The 22,659-nt window shown below is 36.4% G+C and overlaps 2 protein-coding genes across 2 annotated transcripts; one reads left to right on the plus strand and one right to left on the minus strand.

Annotated features, from left to right (window-relative positions):
• Window positions 1-6,166: 6,166 nt before the first annotated feature.
• On the plus strand, window positions 6,167-13,950 carry LOC119085479. Its single transcript, XM_037195894.1, has 2 exons — window positions 6,167-6,383; window positions 12,353-13,950. The coding sequence occupies exons 1-2, from the start codon at window positions 6,242-6,244 to the stop codon at window positions 13,948-13,950; spliced, it is 1,740 nt and encodes a 579-aa protein (XP_037051789.1). The 5' UTR covers window positions 6,167-6,241.
• A 2,856-nt stretch (window positions 13,951-16,806) lies between these two features.
• On the minus strand, window positions 16,807-17,682 carry LOC119085469. The gene is made up of 3 exons (XM_037195886.1): window positions 17,426-17,682; window positions 17,276-17,353; window positions 16,807-17,206 (listed from the first exon to the last, which is right to left on the minus strand). Exons 1-3 carry the CDS (start codon window positions 17,483-17,485, stop codon window positions 16,835-16,837), a joined length of 510 nt encoding a protein of 169 aa, XP_037051781.1. The 5' UTR covers window positions 17,486-17,682; the 3' UTR covers window positions 16,807-16,834.
• Between the last annotated feature and the right edge of the window lie 4,977 nt (window positions 17,683-22,659).

The raw sequence follows: 22,659 nt of genomic DNA on the forward strand, positions 1-22,659 counted from the left end.
ATTAGAGATGCACTCATTCTTCGTCCCAAAATTGTGCATCTTACTTCAGTTGCATGAATTTTGATATCAAAATGTGTGCATCTTTCTTGAGACGCATGCATCTTAACACGAAATGTGCCATTCTTGAAATGTACAAATTTCGAAATCAAATGTTCGTCTCTTAGTACTCGAAACACTTGCATGTAAAATTTTTCTTTCTTGAGATGCACACGAAACCTCATAATTGTACCGGCTTGAAATTAGAAATGTGTATCTCAAAAGAGATGCACAAATTTTTAATGTAAAGGAGAGGAATTATTGTAAACGTACATCTTTAAGGTTTAAGGTTTAATTTATTTACGATCATAAAATGATATATACATCACAGTCAAAAATAATTTGGTTATTATCTCTAATTTTACATTTCTCATCTTTTAACATTCTCTGCTATTATTATTTATACAATAACACTTCATCTCTAAAAATTTCAAATAAATCGCAGTAACGTATGAGAAAAATAAACAAAACGTAAGTGGTAGAAGGTATCAAAAAATTTCGCTTTTGCAGTGTATAAATTTAGTGGCGGAGTAATTAACATATGTTGTTTGTGTGATATTCTTGCTGGATTAAATAAAAAAGGTAAGACTTTTGTATTGTTTTAAAATTCTGTTTTATCATTGCTTAACATCTACAATTCAGTAAACAATATTAAAGTGAAAATTTGAGTCAAAGATTGACGAGGGCATCTATAGATCGAAACCCAAGAATCTATTAGTGTTATAACCTCATTGTTTTACCGTTTGTCTGCGATCCTTTTTGTTATAAATCATTCAAAAAGTAAGGCTGTAACTGCGATTTTGTTCGTGTATTTACTGAACAAGATAATAGAACTGGAAGGTGAAAATTCGATTCAGAAATTTAAAAAAACCTCACGCTGCCGTTTCTAAATGTTGACAAATAAGCTTAAAAACTCGCTTTTTGCTCGTTGTTCAAACTCCCGTAAAGTATCGCCAAAAACCAAATCGTCATAAAATATTGTCTTTGTACAATGTGAGATCTTTCTTACATGAAATGTAAATCATTGAAGTCACATAATCATCTTCCGTTTACAGAGTGTAACATTGAAGCGTCTTCTATTTCGACTGGTAGTTGAAAACTTTTTTTTTACTAGTTTTATTATTTTGGTGATACTTCAAGGTTGTCCCCCACGAGTAATTTGAACGTAATTTTCTAATAATATTTACCGTATTTTTACTGGAGTGAACCCAAGTACCAATTACTTTATTCTATTTAAGTAAGTCGTGACATTTTGTTAATTTTGTTTTTAGTCCTGCGAAAATGTTTCCGTCAGTAATTTCAATGAAAAACGAATCTACAGTCGACTGTGTTGATGAACACAATATGAGTGTAAGTAGTTATATGATTTATGTGAATAGTTAGTAAAGTGTAAACGAAATATATCAAATCTGCACTGTCCATCTAGACAAATACTATCGTTAACATTACCGCGAAGTTTTCTTATGAAGGTGGGTGGATCGGAAACGTAAAATGAAACTGAACATTTATTTAAATTATTGGTACATTTGAACCTTGAAATCTTTTTGTTTATTTCTTTGGACAGAAGTCCTTTTGAAAAGCGTGGATACCATGGTACAATGGTACGATGTCAGCATTGCAATAAATAAAAGTTTGTCGATTATTTGTTCTACGTCTTTTTCTGGGTCTAGATCAAATCATCCAAAATTATTTTGTACTTAGTTTATTACACATTTCGAACCACTGAAGTTGGTCTATGTTTGGACGTAATTATTGTATTAAAAAAATTTGTTCACCCGGACGTTTAGTTTGAATCTTTAAAAAATTTTGCGTTCCGCTCTTACTGAATATGTATTCAAATACATAAGCATGTACCAATCATTTACCAAATACCATTTTTACAAAAAACGAACTTTACCTAGGTTGAAGAGTCTGCTGTATTTGTTGTTACAATCGGAAGAAAATTATAAACAAAAATTTCAGCGATTATAATCCAACTGATTACACTTGTGGTGTAGTACACGTAACTTAAGTAGTGCATTTAGTGTACCCACGCTAGACCTGTTCATTTTAGAGAAATAGTCTCAAATTCATGTGGCATGGTGTCTATCTGGTCGGGAAGGCTAAAATATTGGACCCGTATTTTTTTTAGAATTTTAAAAAATAGTTTAGATCTGGGGAGCCAAGCATTTGTTCAAATGTACGAATGCGTTGGTTAGAAGAGTAAAAAAGATATACACCATCATTCTCCTCTCTTCTAACCAACGCTTTCGTACATTTGAACAAATGCTTCGCTCCCAGATCTAAACTATTTTTTAAAATTCTAAAAAAATACGGGTCCAATATTTTAGCCTTCCGGACCAGATAGACACCATGCCAGATGAATTTGAGACTATTTCTCTAAAATGAACAGGCCTAACCCACGCACTTCAAAAACCATTCCGTTTTGCCTCCGTTTACTAACGCTTTTTTGTATTTAAACATGATCTGCCAATTGAAATGGAAGCTAAACGGAACGGTGTGCGATTACAGCTTTAATGAATAGCTTGGATTGCATTGTCGTTTCTTTTTATCTCCGGTTGTATTTAAGCTTTGTCAAAATTTAAGATGCTTAATCAACTGGTTGTGCATTTTAGGTTGACTGCGACGAATTTGAAATGGACCTTGATTTAGATTGGTATGACGGGCTAAATGGTAGTCAAGAGGATGAAATAAATTTACTGCAACCGTTGACTGGGACTGTTGTAAGTATTGACAAAAATGTTATATTTTACATGGAAGCAGAGTAATATGTTCTGCTTTATGTGTGAATTTGACATTTTGATTAGCAGATTTTCGATGGTTTATTTAGAATTTTGTTGCGTACCCCTCAAAATATACACTTGCAATGTGAATACTTAAAATCTAGTTCATCTTCAAATCAACACTCAAATAAAACATTTATTTTGATATTTCACACATACAACAGAAAAATATTTTCTTTGTTTCGAACAATGTCAAAAACTCTCTGACATTAGCCATACAATGACAGTATTATAAGCTATTTTCAATATAGTTCCATTGACTGTTTGTCAAATAATGAAGCGGTTAATGAATTGCGGTTAAAATTTCAATTCTAGTGTTTTTATAAAGAGAATGTTTACGTAAAGCCATCCGTGGGTGTTTATTGATTTCAAATTGTTGTATGTCATGATTATTGCCTCAAATGTATCAATTTCAAATCGATAACTTTACAGACAATCAACAAGCCATTGAATTTAGATCAAACGATCAATAACTCGAATTTGGAAGTGGTACAAATTGGTTTTGGTCCGGATTTTGAAACTGAACGTCGTCCAAAACATTTGCACGTTGTTCACAACGAGGTATGTCATATTCCATTTAAGAGTTAATTTAGTTTAGTTTTGGGCTTATCGAGCTCTTCACACCTGTCGAATTTATTGAACAATTTACACATCTATGTGTAAACTCCAAGACTATTACATTTGCTAACACTAAGACTTTGGATACTTTGCAGAATGTCAATTTGGTTATACCAACCGATGGTCCGCAATTGATGTTAGATGCAGAAACCAGTCCTATAAATCCTTTGTATGTCGCGGAACGAATTGAAGAGGTAGGCCGTATTTCGTAACAGAATTATTCCATCCAAATGTAACATACTTTTAAAATCGATGTATTACGGTATCAGATCGAAACCTAAATTGAATTCAATGAACCCAGGTGAAAACTAAGCAAACTTAAAAAATGCCCTAACCTTGTCAGTTTATGAACCAAAAGTGTAGCCGATATATTAGTCCATAGAGTTACACTCCTAAAAATTACATGGGCACCCAGACATGTTTAAACATGACAGCGCCACCATGCCATCTCTCGAGTGTAACTCTACGTATTAGTCACACAGAGAAAAAAGTCAGATTAAATGTTTAATCTTTGGAAAGATTACGAACATTTTAAATTTTTCTAAAGATTTCATTTCAATCTTTTTTCAAAGATTACAAAAATTAAATCTTTCGATAGATTACGTTTCGGATTAAAATGGCTAAAATTGATAGTAGCAGTGAGAAGTGAAGTTAACTATAGACAATTTTGCCACGGATTTTTTTTTTTTTTCAAAGAACGTTGTTATGGTACCTAGAGTTTATGATTAGAATCTAGTAGGTGGTAGATGTGTAATTTTTTGTCATATGTTAGCGATTCAAAGTAAAACTAAAAACCACAGCACAGAAATGTTTGAGACCTTTTTTTGCTTTTCTTTAGGAATATTAATTTGAGTTGAAAATCGTTGCAAAATTAAATAAATTCTTCCATGCAAATTGGTCTGTTATACTTCTTAATCAATTGTACAATTAAATATGGGGCGCAAAATATCGTTTTATTATAATATTTTCCTACTTTTCAATACTTTTGTCAGGCTCAACTTCCTTATAGTTGCTTATCCAGCTTTATGAAATATAATAATTAAAAAAATGAAGAAAAAAAATGTTGCCTTCGATTAGGATTTGAACTCGTTTACTATGATGGTTACCTCAGTCGGTACAAAGGTTTCGTTCAGAAGATTATTTTTTAATCTTTGAAAGATTAAAATCTCCGTAACAACGGTTCGAAATTAAATCTTGCTAAGATTAAGAACCCAATAGCTCAGTGGTAAAGTACAGGACTGGAGATACGGAGGTACCGAGGTGAAAGAGTTCAAATCCTGATCAAAGTAAGTAAAAAAAAAACATTTAATTTCAACTAAACAAATAAAATTCCCAATTTCAGAATAAATAAAACAAGTAAATCTGATTCGATATTCGAATATAAGTTGAAAAAAAAATTTTTATTTCAAAATAAAAAAAATTTAAATCTCTTGCAAGATTTCGATCTAATCCATCGAAAGATTATTTTCGAAAGATTAAATGCAAGTAATCTTTCGAAAAATTAGATTTCAATCCAAAAATAAATTTGGTCCTATATGTAATCCGAAAAAGACTTAAATCTAATCCAGGATTTTATTCTTTTTAATATTTCGCCAGCGAATTGAATACTCTTTAAAAATCCGGTTTCTAATTATTAAGTAGGATGAGGAAGGTGCGACGCCGCATTGTATACGACTGGAAAAATGAGCTTTCTATTTATTTTGTGATAATTTGTGGGTCAATTCTACATGTCGTAATAATGAAATATTGGGCCAACCCTATTCTTTAAATAATTATCACAAAAGAAATAAAAAGTTCATTCACCCATTCGTATGCATACACAATGGTCTAGGGGTTAAAATCATGACTTGAAAAACTTGTAAGGCTCCTTTTCGACTTTTAATAAGTTTTACTTCGAGTCTAGGCTCGATCTTGTCTGCTCAGATCGAATGTTTTTACCAATTTGTACTTTATTCGATGAGACTTTCTATCAAAAGTGACAAACGCACTTTTTGCAAACCTTTCATTAGAAACCCAGCTATATCGAATTTATTTTTCAATTTTTTATCAAAATTTTCCTTAGATTAGCTATTAAAGTCTGCGACTCTGAAATTAGTTGTTCATTTTGTTTCATCTGTCTTTCAAGCATACAAATCTCAATACATCACACGGAAAAGTACTTTCGGACGAAACGAATTGAATGACTTCTTTATGAGTCACCAACTGTATTGCGCTTTGTTTCTCCATTTTATTTTTGTTTAACTCACATTTCAAAAATAAACATTTTCAGATGCAATGGTCAAATGACGAGTTCGACGCAATCATCGAATATGACCCGCTGAGTGACGAAGAGGAAGTGCTTGAAGAAGTAGTGCACTATCAGAAAAACAAAAAACATTACACCATCATTGCCAATGATGATGGAATTGTCGAAGAAAATGTAGGTCACTGTTTTCACTTTTAGTATACAGTCACGGAATTTTGAAAACCGACGCAAACTGAAAGTGTGTCGGTCAAACTCATACTGATTCCATAAAAACTGAAAGGAAGTTTTTAACACGAAAATTTATGCAATTTGTAGGCATACATTGAATTACAACACATAATCGGTAAGCCCAAGATGTTGGCACATAGCCGTACAGTCAAATCGGATTTGGTATTACAACCACAGAAAACAGTTTCTGAAGGTAATGGATAACTAAAAAATGACAAATTATGTTGACTAAAAAATTAAATTACTTTCAGAGAAAACTAAATCTGGGCCTGGCGTTGTCTCTTCCCCGAAAAAATTAGCAATAAGAACTGGCGCATCCAATAAATTCGAAATGACTATTCAGACATCTGATCAAGGACCCAAGAAAAATTGTTGCCCATACTGCAACAAACTGCAGAGCAAATTTGCACGTCACATCGTAGATATGCATAGTGATAAGCCCGACGTTCTTGAGTTGTCAAAGTTATCCAAAGGTAATTTTTCAAACATTTTTTTTTTGATTAAATTCAAAATTATAAGTTTCAGCAGGCCTTGAAACCGAACAGACATAAAAAAATTACCGCTACAAAATATTTTAATAAATTTCGATTTATTTTAAATAAAAAAATCGGTTTTCAGTAAAGTGCAACTGTTATCATGTAACGTATGAGCCAACTTGAGTCTCAGACAAATTTTGGGAAATAAAAAGCAAGAAAGAAAATGGGAAATTCCTATGCCACAAATGAGAAAACATGTATTTGCTTGGAAAATGTTGACACCGATGATCGAATAATTTGTGAAAATTGTCAACATTGGTATCATCCAAAATGTGTGTTTTCTTCAATGGACGAATTTCATGCAATATCTGCAAATAACGAAAAATGGATTTGTACTGCATGCATGTTCGAACGATCTTCTTTGGATTCGCCTATTATGAACGTTTCACCAATTAAAAAAGAAATCCAAAAAAATAGGGAACGCTTGCCAAGGAAATGCAAAGACTCAATTTCTCAACCAAATATTCCGGAAAGGGCCAACACGGAAAAAATAATCAAACCGAAGATGAAAATAGAAGGTAAAAATAGTCTTTCAGATAGAGTTACTTGTAAATGTGGATTTATAGCGAAAAATAATGTCGGTCTGCGGATTCACGTGAGTAAGAAGAAGAAACTTAGCGATACTCAGGGCGCTACGTTAGGGCCACCTGTTGTGTTGACAGGAACGTTTGAAGATTCGGATGTTAAAGCTATAATGGACGATTTTAATCTTCTTTTAGGAAAATGCAAGAGTTTTATACCTGTGACTAGGATAATCCAAAAGTCCGTTCGTATCGTAGTTTGTCAAGAGCTATTGTCTTTAGTTAACGATGCAGTTTCTAAGAATGACTTACCTTCTTGGATGCGCTTGTTGTCTTTTCCGTATCTAGTTTTGAATTCAGTGAATAAGTCTAGTGGGAAAGGGACTAATTATATTCGTTCGAATTTGAAAGATTTTCAAGGGAAAAAGGATGTAAGAGAGGCGCTTCGACAGTTGCTTTTGAATTATGGTGGCACGCAGTATAAGAGGTCTAAGGTGTCGGAGGATTTGATTGTCAAGACGGCAACTCGGAAAGTAGGTGAAGGAGATATTCGTGGAGCAATTCGTGTATTGTCTTCAAATGAAACGATTGCAGAAGCGACTCCGGAGACGAAAGCGAAGCTAAAGTCTAAGCACCCCCATGATGAGGAAGTTGTCGAAGCTTTTACTAACACGGTTAAACTTAAGGTAACGCAGGTTGAAGAGGTTGTTGAAGGGATTAGGGACTTTCCAGTGAGTTCTTCTAGTGGAATCGATGGTTTACGTCCTCGCCATCTGAAGGATTTGACTTCGTTTACTTGCGGGGAGTCAGCCAATAAGTTATTGAAAGCAATAGCTTCTTTTTCTGATTTGGCAAAGTCTGGTAAGATATGCAAGGATGTTCTTTCGGTTTTTTATGGAGCTTCTCTGTTAGCTTTTGATAAGAAGAAGATAGACGTTAGGCCGATCGCTGTAGGTATTACTTGGAGACGTGTAGCAGGAAAGATAGTTTGTTATCACGTCAGGGATGAGTTATCGAAAGTTTTAGCTCCGATCCAGATAGGATTTGGTGTGAAAGGGGGCGCTGAAGCTCTTATCCATGCGGTTAGGTGTTTCGCTACAGCAGGACACGAGAAAGCTATGGCTATAATCAAGTTTGATTTTAAGAACGCTTTCAATATGTTGTTTAGGAAATTGCTCTTGTCTGAAGTTGAAGAGATTTGTCCAGAGATGTCTCCGATGATAAGGCAAGCTTATAGTCGTTATTCAAATTTGATCTACGACGAGGAGATATTTCTGTCGAAGAGAGGCGTTCAGCAGGGCGATCCTTTAGGTCCACCTGCTTTTTGCATAGGGATAATGAAGATGACTCATTCTTTAGTTTCAAAGTTAAATGGTTGGTATCTCGATGACGGGACAATAGGTGACAAGTTAGAGGCCCTCCTGTCAGATATTAGAAGGATATTAGAGTTTTGTGATTATTCAGGAATGGAATTGAACACCGAGAAGTGTGAGGTGTTTTTTGTGAATGCATCAGTAGAAGAGGAGGATGAAATGTATAGGGAAATATCGGGTCTTTTACCAGACATTCGTAAAGTAGATAAAGTTTCTTTTGAGTTGCTTGGAGCTCCCATTTTCGGAGAAGGTGTCCATGGTATGTTTTCGACTAAAGTTGAAAGCGTTGAGCTGTTATCGAAGCGTTTACAGCTTTTGGACGTTCATCCTGCTTTCTGTGTTTTTAAGAGTTCTCTTTCAGCTCCTAGGTTCAACTATCTGCTGCGTACTTGTAAGTCGTTCTTAGTACCCGAGGTGTTAAACAGGGTAGATGAGATGTTTCGTACTACGCTTGAAATTATTACGAACACGAAGCTTGGAGTGGTTCCCTGGAAGCAGGCATCTCTTCCTCTTTCGTTCGGAGGTCTAGGGATTAGGAAATCCTCGGAGTTGGCCTATCCGGCGTATTTGTCGTCTGTCCATCAGTCTTCGAAGTTATCGGATGAGATCCTCAGCAAGTTTGGTTTGAAAGTGCTGAACGGTGACGTTTTGTCAGTTTTGCAGAGTCTTCCTTCTGAATACTCTTTGTTGAGCGAAAAATCTAAGAGTATTCAAAAGGAATGGGACTTGGTAGGTGTGCGAAAGGTTTTTGACGAGTTATTGGCTTCTAGTTCTCCAGTGGACCGTGCTAGGTTACTTGCATCATCAACAAAAGAGTCTTCAAAGTGGTTGCAAGTTATACCTTCAAGTAATCTGGGGTTACTTTTAGACAATAACACGGCAAGAATTGCCGTGGCACTTAGATTGGGTTGCAAGGTATGCGAAGAACACCGTTGTGTTTGTGGGAAGCTAGTGGACGAATACGGTCGTCATGGATTGTCTTGTAAGAATAGTAAAGGATGGATTCCAGGACACGATGATGTTAACAATATCTTCTCGCATGCTTTTTCGTCAGCCGGTGTCCCTAATGTTTTGCAACCACCAGGGATTTCGAGGGACGATGGGAAGAGGCCAGATGGAATGACGTTAATTCCGTGGAGTAGAGGAAAGTCACTGATATGGGACGTGACAGTTCGAGATACCTTAGCTCAGTCTTATTTGTCTATTTCGTCGACTAAGGCTGGAGCTGTCGCTGATCAAGCAGAGCGTAGGAAACATAATCATTATGTCGGTCTGAAAGAGAATCACTTGTTTAAACCAATAGCGTTCGAAAGTTTGGGTAGCTGTGGCCCAGAAACGAAAGCGTTTCTCGTAGTTTTAGGAAAGATGATGAAGAAGGCTTCCGGAGAGAAGAAGTCTTTAGATTACTTGCTTCAGAAGATTTCTATATCGATACAGAGGCGGAATGCGGCTTGTATATTAGGAACTTTTGGAAAAAGAGTTGATGATTTTTATTTACTCTAGTTTTAATTTTTAATTTTTGTTTTTTCGTAGACATACTAATGTTTTCTTTTTTTTTTTTCATGTTTTTCGGGAATTAACTCGAGCACAAGATATGAAAATTTAATGAAGAAATTTTATTCAATTCTTGTTTCTTTAGTTTTTAGTTTTTTCTTTTGATTATTTTAATTATTTTAATGAAATGATTTGTAATGAAACTTAATTGTAATATTTAAACATATTTTTTATCGGAGTTTTAGTGCGGGAGAGGACGCTTTCTCCGACAATAAATACAGATTTTATGAAAAAAAAAAAAAAATTATAAGTATGTCAATCGCGAAAACAATCAACGGCAAAGATCTGATGGTTGTGTCACTTCAGTATTCAGATAGATTTTTGAAAAATTCGCTGTAACGTGGTAAACATCCAATGAAGCTATCAAAGCACAGCGAATGCGATTCTAAAATATTCTTTGTAATCGAAATAGATATTTGTCATACCAGATAGGTACTTGTCGAATTTTTAACTAGTATGGCTCTACATATCCTTCAATAAAATAATTTAGTGTCATTGGTCATTTATACTGAAATACAGTACACAGGGGTCGTACTACTCCTTATTTTCCTGATTTTCCTTATTTTTGAAAAAACCACCTTATTCCTCCTTATTTTTGAAAAAGTTCCTTTTTTTCCTTATTTTTCAATAATTTTGACGAGAAAACTACATTTTTGGATAACAGATAATAAAAAAAAATCGCTGCGCGGCAGAATACTGAGCAATAGGGTCATCGTAAATCTTCACCCGATCTCCTACTGCTAGTAAACAAACCATAGAAATGTAGTTCCTTGTTGTCGATTTTACTGAAGAAAAATATCCACGTGGATTACAGTAATTTTGCTACCTTCCCACTCAATGGGAAGAGCGGTGTTGAAGAAGGGGAGGGAGGGTAGAATTGAAGGTAACGGACGAATGTTTGGAAAGAATTGCCTCTGTCTCACGCTAAAAAGCGCGGTCATTTAAAGCATCGACTTTACAAAAAGTCAGTCTAAGAAACAATCTAACGACAATAGAGCACAGTGGGGGAGGGGGTCCCAAAGTTTCAAAATTTTGGTGGACGCCACTTGTGTGCGACCTGTTGGAGGCTTGAAAAGGTCAATGGAATCTACCTGTTCCAAGTCATCTATGGGAAGAATCATTATTTTATTATTTCACTGATGTACTAAGAGGGAAACTTTCCCAACAAACTATTTGGTGGTAGATCACACAAAAAAACAAGACCTACATAAACTTAAATTCATTTGATCAAATTATTGTGTTGTTTACAAATTTGATATAATTCTGACCTCAAATCTCTACTTCACCTAAAAGAAAGTTAAGGAATGTAGCATATTGAGAAATGTACAGTTTTATCCTGAGGTTCAAAACACGACCTACAACCAATGGAATGTTGTAAAGAGCCATAGTCTTATTTTGTGGGTTGTGTGGATTATTTGTATTAATATTTACACGTAAATATTCACAGTCCACAAAATAAACAATTGACATGGTATAAGAAAGTAGCGGTAAGCTAAGGTTAATAATTTCAAATTAACTTTTACTATTAAACCATGGTAATTCATAGGCCGCGTTCAGGAACGAAAAATTCTTCACTGAGTGAACATTCGTTTCGTTGAGTTAACGCTGTCAAGATTAACTTTGAGGTTAGATTTCTCACGATGTACTTTGGTCGTGAAAGTTTACCCAGATGTCATGAACGTTTCGTTTCTGAACGTGGCCCATTGCGTTTAAGTGGATTTAAGTGGATTAAATTAGTGTAAAATCGTTGAATATGGGTATGGGAATATTTTGAAAAACTTCGTAATTTTTGATTATGAGCCTAAAAAAGCGTGCAGGGGGTGTGCGTATAAAAAATCATCAAGATTTTTACCCAAAAATTTACTTCCAAGCTCCTTATTTTCTCCTTAATTTCAACCGAAAAATTCCTTATTTTCTCCTTATTTTTTTAAAAAACCTCCTTATTTCCTTAATAAGGCACGCCATTTTTGAGTGCGAGGTCTGAGTACAGTTTGATGGTGAACTGCATTTTCTATAATGTATTTAGTATTGATCCGTCCTACCTCTTTAGATCATATGTCACGGTGAACTCGAAAAAATTTTTAGTTGAAAGTTGAAAGACCCTGATCATTTTCCAATAAAAATTAAAATCGCTTGTACGGTTGGTTTTTGAGATAAACCATTTTTTCACATACCTTTTTCGGTGATTTTGGGCAAAAAATTGAAAGTATCCGTTAGCCCGATGCTTAACCTTTCCAATGATATCACATACAGCAAAAATTTTTCAAGTTCACCGTGATATGGCAAAAGCAAAAATTATCGTGCAAAGGACCTATGTGAAGGTTTTTGCATATTCTGTGTACATTCACCAATTTATCACTTGTAACAAGTTACATTATCTTGTGTAGATCCAAATATTTTCCGTTTATAATAATCTTTCTAATAGAAAAATTGACAAATTTTCTACCGTTTACTGTAGGTTCAAAAGAAAGAAAACTACGGATCGACGCAATAAAAAAAATTGGAAACTCCGAGCATAATTCTAATCCTAAACTGAACAAGAATCTAATCATCCCCAGTCGACGGTCGAACGCTAAATATAATCGGAAGGCTTCGGACCTCGATGTGTGCTATGAATGTTTGGGAACGTATTTTAAGAAGTCGATAGCAAAGCATGTATGTTCACGGAAGGTTATCAAGGGCGACCGTTCTTCAGCTCAGTTGAATAGATTGGTTGCAGGGCGTATACACGAGAGAGCTTCTGCATCTTTGCATGATATAACGTCGGTCATGTTGGACGATGATATTGCGAATACGGCCAAATACGACTGCCTATTGGTGGTTTATGGCAACGAATTGTGTGAACAGTTTGGGTACGAGCCGCACCATAAAATTGTTCGAGATCGACTGAGAATGCTTAGCAGACTGCTGGTTCAATTAAAACGAATCGAACCAGACATTACCGACTTTGCTTCACTCTATCATCCGAAGTACTGTGATGTAGTCTTAGAAGCAATTCGCGAAGATTCAGGATTTCGCTCATCCGACAGACAGTTTCAAAAGCCATGGAATGCCACAAAATCGGTCACGGAAGTAAAACGTGTTGGGAGAGTTTTGTCTGAAGAGTGTATTTCTAAGCAAAACAAGGAATTGAAAGAGCAGACGAATGACTTCCTGGCTTTGTTTCAATCGAGGGCTGCCATAAGGGTAAACAAGTTGGCGAGAACTACAATAATCACCAGAATCAGAAACAAGGAAGAAGATCTACCAACCGATGACGACATTCAGCATTTCCAACGCTTCCTCGACAAAAAACGAAAACAACATTTCGATGACTTGAAGAACGAGTACACATTCGCCAAATGGATTAATCTCTCCGAAGTCACGATGGTGTCGCTGATACTTTTTAATCGTCGTAGAGTGGGAGAGTTAGAAAATGCACTAACGTCAGAGTACACCAAGAGACGACGAGTCACAAACAAGAATGACCAATTGTTTCGGGCATTAACTGCTGAAGGAAAGGAACGAGTCGAACGCTACAGCAGAATGAATGTAAGAGGTAAACTTGAAAATAGAGCGCCAATTATGCTTGATCCCGAATTGGAAGAGTGCGTCGATATTATTTTGTATTATCGAGACAAAGCAGGAGTTCCGAAGGAAAACGATTTATTGTTCGCACTTCCTGCAATCAACAACCGTAAGAAAAGTCACTTAATGGGCAGTAGTACGGTGGCAAAGCTCTCCGTTCAATGTGAAGCTGATAACCCGAAAACATTAAGAGGAACCAAATTCCGAAAACACTTTGCTACATTTTGCGCGACGAAAGAACTGAATGACAACATTCTCACCGACGTTGCTAAATATTTGGGTCACAGTCTGTTGATACATAAAGAAATATACCGAGGCAATGACCTAAACCGAGAAGTTGCGCGAATGTCAGCATTATTTGAAGAAGCTTCTGGTCACAACGAAATGCATTCCGAAAATATCGTCAACTCCACTCAAGTCGATAATGAGTATACTGTTGGTCATGCCGAAATAAATTCTGGCGGCTCTACCTGGCGACGAACTCGATAAAATTGCTCAAAACGCTGATAACAATGCTACGTCCATCCAAAAATCACAACGCGAACAGAGCAAAGTCAAACCGGGCAAATACTACCAATTTTTTATCACTTTTCGTATGATAAAAGGTATCGGGATGGTTAATAGTTTCTCCTATCGTAGTCATTTCGAAAACAGCCATAAATTTCGCTTAGTTTTAACTTATACAGTCAAAGGCAGTCAATTTTCAGCATAAATTTGCTTCAGCTGTTTTTCAGCTGATCCACACATACAATCAAAACTGTTCATACGGTTGAAGCTGCTACACGCACGCGCATGATAGTGGTAAAACCGTATAAAGACGTATAAACGGTTGTGATTGTTTATATGGATCAGCTGAAAAACAGCTGAAGCTAATTTATGCTGAAAATTGACTGCCTTTGACTGTATTATTGATTTCACGTTTGAAAGGTATCAATTTCGCTAATTTCAATTTTAATTTTTGGACATTTAAACGGCCATTTTCCATAATATAATAGGTTTATTCCAAGGCCGTATGAATTGTCAAATTTCATCCATAGAACCATAACCTCAATAATATTTGTGTGTAAATCGCGTAGGCGACGTTGCCATATTTGTATGAAACATCTCGCAAGCGACGTTGCTATGGATGAAATCGTCGTGGTTCGGGTTGTCAAAGTTCGTGTTTACAGTTATTTGGAACCAACCTATTCGACAATCACTCAATTCATTTATCATTTATTATTCTAAGCAAATATTTCGTGTTTTTCTAGGCAAAATTTCGAGAAAGAGAGGCACTGCCGATGAGAAATCAATGATCGCACAAATATTCAAGGACCATATAAAGAATGGAACTGTACCAAAGAAGGACGAAATTGAAGCCCATCAAGCTGTCAATCACATTTTGAAGAACCGTTCTTATCAAACAATTCGAAAATGGGTCACCGAAAGTAAAATTTGAAAAATCATTCGCATCTTATGTAATCGTTTATGTTTGTCTGTAAATTGGAGTTGTAACATTTTCTTTATTCGTAATTGTTCACCCATTTGGAAATTTTAAATTCGATCAGTAAACGGTTATTTTTTCTTAAAATTTTGTGATTGAACCTGATTTATTGTCATCTATAAAGAGCGTCGCGTCTGTGGCCCTTAAGTATTCTTCATACTGTTTACGAAGGCATTTGTAACCTTGTGAGAAATTTTATGAAAGTCAGTTGAGATTAACGAATTTTTCTGAGCAACGAGTTAATTCCGGAGTCAGTTTTTAAATGAGGGTGATCAATTGGAATTATCAGGGTTAAAGAGTTTATTCCGGTCATTTTTAATTCTATAAACTAGTTCTTCTCGAAGAACATTACACCTCGTGTCACATAGTCTGCATCATCAGTATTCGTTCGAATTAACAAAACAGTTCTTCTTATAAATTTTTTTAGACTTTCTGTCGTCTGTGATGAGAGTAAGATGCTTGGAACTTGGAAATTTTTTCGGTTTTCGATTGCTGTACTTAAACAAACTAAGCGGGTTGGATAGAATTTCGGTTCTTCAATTTGTTAGTTTAAAAAATAAATCGGGATTGGGTTCGGGAGAAAAAACAAAGATAGCACGTTCAAGCAACGTTAATTTATTTAAGCAAACGAAGTGTTATTATCTTTATTGAATTTTCGCAGGTCCTTCATTTTTCCCTTTTTTAGCTCAATGTCAATGTTTTCGTTTAATTCATGTGCAACAAATGACTTACTTGAAAGTCCACCTTTTGTGGTGATCCATTTGCATTCACCATTATTCATAATGAAGCACGGCACATATTTATCTCTGCGACTTGCTTTAGCCCACACAAACTTGACACCCGCTTCTTTCCATTCTGGGATTGATGTCGGAACAAAATTATCATTCGATTGCTGAAACAACTTATTCTTTTCATCGCTGTATGATGACGGTCCTTGTTCGGAAGTATTCGAATCGTTCTCAGTTTTCGCTCTCGTTTTGTCGCCTTCCATGGCGAGGATATCACGCGTGTCATCGTCGGTTTCATCTCGACATTGAAAGATACGGTGGTACGGTGTCCATTAGGTCAATTTCTGATTCAATGTCGTTCGACGACCGCGATTGATGGAATGTTGAATCTGTGTCATGATGAAATTCGCTTACAGAAGACGGCTCGGCCAATGGCACATCAACATTCAGTAGTGGCACCTGGACATTCGGCAGCGAGTCTTGTGTGATCGAATTTTTAATCGATTCGGAACTGCTTCTTAGTTCCGTTGGACTTTGGGTTCCTGGCATTGAATCATCTGCATTCCGGGACAATGTTGACGCAACAAACTTCGTTCCAAGTGCACCGACAAAATTTTCGTTCGACTGTTGCAGCAACTGATTTTCCTTACCAAGGCACGGGACCTGCAAGCTTACGATTGTTCTTGTTGTTGCTTTGCTGCCTTCCATGGCGAGGATATCACGTGTTTTGTCGTCCGTTTCGTCTCGACATTGGATGATTGATAGTTCACTAGCACAATCGTTCTTAGTTTCCGCTCTCGTTTTGTCGCCTTCCATGGCGATGATATCACGCGTACCATCGTCGGTTTCATCTCGACATTGAATGATCGACAATACGCCAGCACAGATCGGTGGTACGGTGTCCATGAGATCATTTTCTGATTGAATGTCGTTCGGCGACCGCGACTGATGGAATGTTGAATCTGTGTCATGATGAAATTCGCTTACAAAAGACGGCTCGGCCAATGGCACCTGGACATCATCATTCGGTAGTGAGTCTTGTGGGATCGTGTTTTTCGTCTCAGGTGCAGCGACTAAAATTTCGTTTGACTGTTGCAGCAACTCATCCTTTCCATCAGTAGGCTCAGTTTCCATATTGTTTTCGGATTGAATGTCGTTTGAATTAGGTGACGGCCGCGATTGATGGAAAGTTTGTACGTTGATTGTTGTACATAGCTGGTTCAATGCGATGCAATGAGACCTTCAATTTTCTCATAGAAGAGCCAACTGATGCGACACTTGTAGTCAATGCTGCATGATCATCGGAATTCGAATTGGTCTCACCCAGCGTGGTTTCTAAAACGGAATTCACGTCAACATCGTCGGCTCCTCCTGTTGGATGTACCAAGTCCAAGTGACGTCTTATGTTTGTATAGTTCCAATAAAATTTGCGAGTGTTTCTGATTTGTGGAGTAATCGTTGTTTGACAAAATGGGCAGTTTATCACTCCATTTTCGAAGTCAATCATCTGCCAGTCCGGGTTTATATTGCGTCTCTAAAATAACAATTTTAAATTTTATTCTCGACATATTTTGGTATCTTAGCTTGGCTTAAAAGGACTCACTTCTTCCAACCAATCATTAGAATATTCTTTGAACATAGAATCGGCCGCATCAACTAACTTTTGTTTTTTAGTCTTGTCCTGGAATTTGTGTCGTACAAATAAAAATTTCAGGATTAAGTCTGAAGGGTAGCTCAAGTAATGAAGAGTTACCGTTCTTAGAATCTTAACGATGTGAGCTTTACGGTCTTCTTTACGGGATGTCATCTTCATTTTTTTCGATGGAAAATTAGAGTTTTTCTCGCCAACATTTGTGCTTCTTTTATTCGATGTCTTGATCTCTACAGCGTCCCTGAATCGAACCCTATCCCCAACGTTTGGCAGAAGCTCTTTAACCTCATTCTCTGTTAGTCGCTCTACTTGATCCAACTGAACCTGATTTTCTGTTGATAGCAAATAAGTCACTTAACAATAACAAAATATGTAACACACAAATTACCAGTAAATTTATTAATGGCCTTTTCTAAGCCGCAACTCTTTAAAAAGTTTTCCATTTCCTCAAACGCCTTCGCAATGAATATTTAATAAATGTGGTGAAACACTCTCGTTGTTTTAACAAACGAAATTTTTTGTGAAAGCAGGATTGCTGCGATTAACAATGCTCTTGTAATTCAAACGTTACACCGTGCGACGGCAAATACGAATTAATCGAATACCTACTTTCACGAAATGTGATAGATTTTTGTATAATTCAACACACATCTCTAGTACATTTCGCTGATATCAGCGCTATATTTTTTTTAAATCCAACGTCACTGTTTTAACATTCCGAAGTTCATGCAACTTAAGTAAGATGCGCAATGTTGTGAGAAGAACGAGTGCATCTCTCATGAGATGTACATTTGTAATTCCAACAGTTCGAACATTTTTGTTGAACAAAATGGTTGTCTTATGTGGAAACTCTGTGCATCTTTTCTTAAGTAAGATGCACACATTTCGAGTTAAGGTGCATACGTCTCAAGAAAGATGCAGAGATTTCGTGTTAAGATGCATGCGTCTCAAGAAAGATGCACACATTTTAATATCAAAATTCATGCAACTGAAGTAAGATGCACAATTTTGGGACGAAGAATGAGTGCATCTCTTATGAGATGCACATTTGTAATTCCAACAGTCCGAACATTTTTGTTGAACAAAATGGTTGTATCATGTGAAAACTCTGTGCATCTTTTCTTAAGTAAGATGCACACATTTCGTGTTAAGATGCATGCGTCTCAAGAAAGATGCACACATTTTGATATCAAAATTCATGCAACTTAAGTAAGATGCACAATTTTGGGACGAAGAATGAGTGCATCTCTTATGAGATGCACCTTCGTAATTCCAACTGTCCAAACATTTTTGTTGAACAAAATCGCTGTCTCATGTTAACAATCTGTGCATCTTAAATCATCTGTGCATCATTTCGAGTTAAGGTGCATACGTCTCAAGTAAGATGCACACATTTCGTGTTAAGATGCATGCGTCTCAAGAAAGATGCACACATTTTAATATCTAAATTCATGCAACTGAAGTAAGATGCACAATTTTGAGACGAAGAATGAGTGCATCTCTAATGAGATGCACATTTGTAATTCCAACAGTCCGAACATTTTTGTTGAACAAAATGGTTGTTTCATGTGAAAACTCTGTGCATCTTTTCTTAAGTAAGATGCACACATTTCGAGTTAAGGTGCATACGTCTCAAGAAAGATGTGGAGATTTCGTGTTAAGATGCATGCGTCTCAAGAAAGATGCACACATTTTAATATCAAAATTCATGCAACTGAAGTAAGATGTACAATTTTGGGACAAAGAATGAGTGCATCTCTAATTAGATGCACATTTGTAATTCCAACTGTCCAAACATTTTTGTTGAACAAAATCGCTGTCTCATGTTAACAATCTGTGCATCTTAAATAAGATGCACACATTTCGAGTTAAGGTGCATACGTCTCAAGTAAGATGCACACATTTCGTGTTAAGGTGCATACGTCTCAAGTAAGATGCACACATTTCGTGTTAAGATGCATGCGTCTCAAGAAAGATGCACACATTTTAATATCAAAATTCATGCAACTGAAGTAAGATGCACAATTTTGAGACGAAGAATGAGTGCATCTCTAATGAGATGCACATTTGTAATTCCAACAGTCCGAACATTTTTGTTGAACAAAATGGTTGTTTCATGTGAAAACTCTGTGCATCTTTTCTTAAGTAAGATGCACACATTTCGAGTTAAGGTGCATACGTCTCAAGAAAGATGTGGCGATTTCGTGTTAAGATGCATGCGTCTCAAGAAAGATGCACACATTTTAATATCAAAATTCATGCAACTGAAGTAAGATGCACAATTTTGGGACGAAGAATGAGTGCATCTCTAATTAGATGCACATTTGTAATTCCAACAGTCCGAACATTTTTGTTGAACAAAATGGTTGTCTCATGTGAACAATCTGTGCATCTTAAATAAGATGCACACATTTCGAGTTAAGGTGCATACGTCTCAAGTAAGATGCACACATTTCGTGTTAAGATGCATGCGTCTCAAGAAAGATGCACACATTTTAATATCAAAATTCATGCAACTGAAGTAAGATGCACAATTTTTGTACGAAGAATGAGTGCATCTCTTATGAGATGCACATCTGTAATTCCAACCGTCCGAACATTTTTGTTGAACAAAATGGTTGTCTCATGTGAAAAATCTGTGCATCTTAAATAAGATGCACACATTTCGAGTTAAGGTGCATACGTCTCAAGTAAGATGCACACATTTCGTGTTAAGATGCATGCGTCTCAAGAAAGATGTACACATTTTGATATCATTCATGCAACTTAAGTAAGATGCACAATTTTCGTGCAAATAATGGTGCATCTTTCATGAGATGATGCACATTTATAATACCAACAGGAGGAGCATATTTATCGAAAAAAAAAGCTTCATGAAAAACGATTGCATCCCTTGCATCCTCTCATGTGAAATGAACCGACCATCTGTGTATGTTGAATTAGTTATCATTGGTTTAATGTGAATGCATATTTTAATAAGGACGGCTCACATCTGAAGACATCTTTAGTGTATTTTTCGGGGACGTCCTCAAAAAATTTGATGTCCCCAAAACTTGCCGGTAAACAAATGTCCTCACGAGTACGCATGAGTAAACACAGAATTGTTCTATTTTGTGTAAAGAATGTAAATAAATTATAAAAATATTGTCTTTTTCCCGACTAATTTTGTCGCTGTAATTATACGTATGAAATATCTGCAATGTCTTGATATCTGTTAGATTTATGCCAATCCACACCAATTACTTGCAAGGGGGGATACTCCCCCTTGACCCCCCTAAACGGGGGCTGCCGCCCCTCGATCCCGCTTTTCGGTTGGCTTATTGAATCAACGGCCTGCGGCGCGTACAACTATTTATTCATGAACAAATTATCTAAATATCTATAAATCTTCCCCGCTTTTTTTGTTGCCTGCGGCGCTATGCCATCATTACAAAAAAAAATTCAGAAAACCACATCGTTAACTAATGCCGCAATAACATTTAGATTTTTGATGAAGCTTTTTTTGTTGCCTGCGGCGCTATTCCATAACTATTGAAAAGTAACAGAAAAACAACATAAACGAGCCGTCAGAACAGTCGGAGCGTTTGCTGCGACTGAGCCCCGTACGAACCCGTACATCTATTGGGCACGTGACCCTAGTTCGTCCGTAGCCCTACTCTTCCCGTAAACGTCGGTAAAGTAAAATTCTTATGAAATTTGTACGTCTTAAAAATTGCACATAGCGCAATTACGAAGCCCCGTACGATGTTCCTTTCAAACGTAACACAAATTTCAAATTGACCTACAATTTCCTCAGTCCTATATTCACCTATATTTACCTATAAATAAACAATTTACTGATAAATAGCTCAAAATAACTATCTATACCGTTATATAGCTCAATATAGCTATATATATTTATATATAGATATCCATATTTGGGATCCTTGAAACACCCCACACACGTAACCACTCACTTCCCACTGATTTTCACGTTTAATGACCAACTAACAGGCCGTAGCCCAATAACAAGTCAGTCAGATTACAATGAATAAAAACATAATTTACATAATTAAAGATCAAATTTAAATTTACGTTAAAAATTTTTTGACACTAGTAACAATGAAAATATACAGTAGCAGAATTTAAAACAAAACCAGAACAGGGTAGAATAACCAAATGATAGCAGGTCCGTCTGCGAAATGGTCACCAATCAAAAAAATTCCTGACCAAATTATTGTAAGCACGTAGATTCGAACCAACAACGTTGAGATCCCCAAAATAGATATTGTGGTTCAGTTGGATTCTATTTACCGGCGCATTCCTTTGATAGTTTGTGGTCATCATTAGCAGGCAGAATATAGATTTCTGTCTCGTTTGTCTCGTGGGGTTGTGAAAAGAGAGTTTCTGGCAGAGTGACGTATCAACAAGATTGTGGACTAATTTATAAAGCATGATCTCGTCATTCTCCAGACGTCTAGATTCAAGAGAGTGCATTTTTAAGCGTTTTAGTCGCACATGGTATTCAGGACGTGGATTAGCAATTTGAAATTTATAATAAAACTATCTCGTAAACTTTTTTTGCACTCTTTCGATCTGATCACTGTGATTAGCGTAGAGGGGATTCCAAACTGTGGAGCAGTATTCAAGCCGACTTAAAACGAGTGTCTTCCTCAATGACTTTGTAAAAGCAAAAAAACACTTAGAGTTCGACTTAATCTTTTCCTCACAACTTTTCACGTAATCGTCAAAGCAAACCTTAATGCCAGCTTTCACTACCTTACGAAGCTTAACGAAATCAAACTCGAGTCTTGCTTTAACCGAAGGACAGTCCTCTCCTTTCCTTCCTCTTTATCAGTGATATCAGATCATTCGAGTAGTAAACCGGGTAATCACCAGCATGAACAAATGTCTTAGGAATCGTTTCAATGAAGGGCTGAAGAAGATCATAAAATTTATCAACCGCATTATCAACATTGAGGTGCAAGAGCTCATTGCGCCAGTCAATTTCCATGAGACCTTTGTTCAGATGATCGTAATCGGCCTTGAAAAAGTTTACTCTTGGCGGTCTACGTTCCGCCAGGAATTTACACCGTGATAAGTTAATACACATATCAAGAGCCGGATGGTGGTCATCCTCTGGGACTAGTGGACTATCTGACCTATCTGACGAACAACATTAAGCTGATTCAGATCACACAATGATAACATATCGAGGAGGTCATTCGGAATGGAACCATTTACATCGGACGCATAGTAGTTATCACTCAACGGGTCATGACACCACGTTATGCTTCCACCTAGGTTGTAATCTCCATACATAACGAACGAATCATTGACGTTCGATGACATCATAT

This window comes from Bradysia coprophila, unplaced genomic scaffold (assembly GCF_014529535.1).
Source record: "Bradysia coprophila strain Holo2 unplaced genomic scaffold, BU_Bcop_v1 contig_94, whole genome shotgun sequence".
NCBI lineage: Eukaryota > Metazoa > Arthropoda > Insecta > Diptera > Sciaridae > Bradysia > Bradysia coprophila.